This window comes from Chaetura pelagica, unplaced genomic scaffold (genome assembly GCF_000747805.2).
Source record: "Chaetura pelagica isolate M959 unplaced genomic scaffold, ChaPel_1.0 scaffold689, whole genome shotgun sequence".
NCBI lineage: Eukaryota > Metazoa > Chordata > Aves > Apodiformes > Apodidae > Chaetura > Chaetura pelagica.
In genome coordinates, this window is record NW_009954635.1 from 229,462 (window position 1) to 231,715 (window position 2,254).

General features: G+C 38.0%; 1 protein-coding gene across 1 annotated transcript in view; it reads right to left on the bottom strand.

The window, feature by feature from the left end:
- EPC2 (enhancer of polycomb homolog 2 (Drosophila)) overlaps nt 1–2,254 on the bottom strand; it is a 33,442-nt gene that overhangs the window by 5,117 nt on the left and 26,071 nt on the right. The window contains exon 10 of the mRNA XM_010005590.1: nt 120–256. Within this exon, the coding sequence (XP_010003892.1) occupies nt 120–256 (137 nt within the window). The remainder of the gene's footprint in view (nt 1–119; nt 257–2,254) is intronic.

The following is a 2,254-nucleotide window of genomic DNA, read 5'->3' on the forward strand; positions in this document are numbered from 1 at the left end:
CACTCTTTCTAAAACGTGTGGTATTTACCAGGGTGTGCTGGTGAGCGTGTAAGGGAGATGAACACCGCAGTAAGCAGAAAGGAAGGGATCAGCACAGGACAACATTTCAGGTGCATTACCTGTGCTTTCGGATGTGTCTGCTGTGAGGAATGCTGAGATTGCTGTTTCTGCTGAAGCTGAGCGAGTTGTTGCCTCTGCATTTGAACTAACTGCTGTTGATGCGTCTGAAATTGTTCCTCTGTGATACCCCCTGTTACTACAGAAAAGAAAGTGGAGCCAGTGTTAGATAGGCCTGCACAAACAAGTACAGCTAAAAATGCAAGACTGCATCCATTTTAAAAAACAAGTGGTTGAAGACAACATACATTTTGTTATATACTTGCAAACATCTTCACATAGTCTTATGTAAGGGAGAGGTCAAGCTAGATTTGTTTGTTGCATTCTTTTAGCAATGAATCGGTTTATAACAAAAGGATTTGCAGCTTTCCTTGCTTTTGAGCAGTTTCTATCTTTGGTGGGTTTCCCTGTGGTAGCTTTAAGCAAAAGCTTAAAAGAAATTATTTTCCTGGTTTTCAGAAAACAAGCATGTCCTAAAAATCACAGCTGAGAAAGAAGACTGGGCTGAGCTGGGTGTCCTCTCTCCAGAGTACACTGGGAGTTTATTCCTGTACAACCTCCCTTCCTACAGTCCCTTAGTATTCTCCCTTTCTCTGACACCAGGATGGACTCTTTAAAGGAAGCCTACACCTAGTATTTGAGAGATCCACCTCAACAGCACAACCTGAGTTCATATATTTACTCTGTACACAGTTCTATACCAAGCCCTACTTGATAGGACAATGAACTAACATACAACAGCCAAGCTAAACTCCAAGTCTAAGACTTTGTACACGTTTGCCAATACAACAAAGCACCCTTTAATTAGCAAACCCAATTTGACCCTCCTATTTCACACTTTTTTTTTCCTGAAGGAAATACTTAAGTTTCACCTGAACAGGTTTTTCACCACAAATTACGTTTTTGTAAATGGAATAAGAATGCTACATGGGGACTACATTAATGCAACCCCAGTAGTATCACACTCTCAACAAATGAAGGGAATGAAGACATAACACCTGTTCTCAATATTCTCTCTGCAAAGAGCTTGTGCACTTGATAAACTGAAAATACTGTAAAGTGTTTTACACTAAACCCTGAGTTTTGTGCAGTCAATGCTACCTGAGAAGTAAGTTCTTCTAAGAGGGACTAAAGAGAGAATTCACTTTTCAAAGATTTCCATTAATTACACTGAAGCAGTTTGTTCTCAACTATTATTTTCCAAAGACTGAAGCTGTCATTCATCTCAAACACTTGACAACATTTTCTGCAGAATCCAGGAGATGCTGAGCTAACATTAATCATGGAATCACAGAATGCCAGGTTGAAAGGGACATCAAGAATCATCTGGTCCAACCTTTCTAGGTACTACTATAGTTTATATGTCCAATGTGGGGGAATCTACCACTTACTTTGGGAATTCCAATGTCTGACTGTCTTCATGGTGAAAAATTTACTTCTTGTGTACAATGGAATTTCCCCAGGAGCAACTTGTGTCCATTAAAATATGAAGTGATCTGTCTTAGAGGGTCTGGTCTTTCATTTACTAGTTGTAATACCCAGAACTGCCCTGAAGCTTCATTCTGAATAAATACCAAAATTAAGACTTAAGACTGTTCAGAAATGAGTACTGAAGCTTCTCATCTATGCTATATTCTCATCTATTCTATCAAAACAAGTTTCAACAGGTTAAGGGGGCACTTAAAAATGCAATGACTTATGCAGTTACTCCTACTAGATTCCAATTGGACACAAGAATTTTAATTTTCCAGGAATTTTAATTTCCAACATAGCCTAAAACCAAATTTACTTCCTGTGTAGCTTTACTTTGTTCTGCTTGGAAGATTCTTATATGTTACTACAAGCATTTAACTCAGTGTTCAGCCAGCTAAACCAGCTAGGTTCCCTCACAACAGTCTCCCAAAACATGCTACATTACTACAGGCAACAGAGCCAAGAACAGCATTATGGAACATTACATATGTATATAGTTCTATTTTTAAGTTCTTTAACAAATTCTAGAATGTGTCTTTTATGTTATTAAAAGTTTCCAAATGAGCTTATATGGCAAAAAAGAAATACCTAAAGTGATTAAGTCATAATTAACTATTATTTGTCTGCAATACCGGGGTATTCATCTAGACAACACTACACTCTT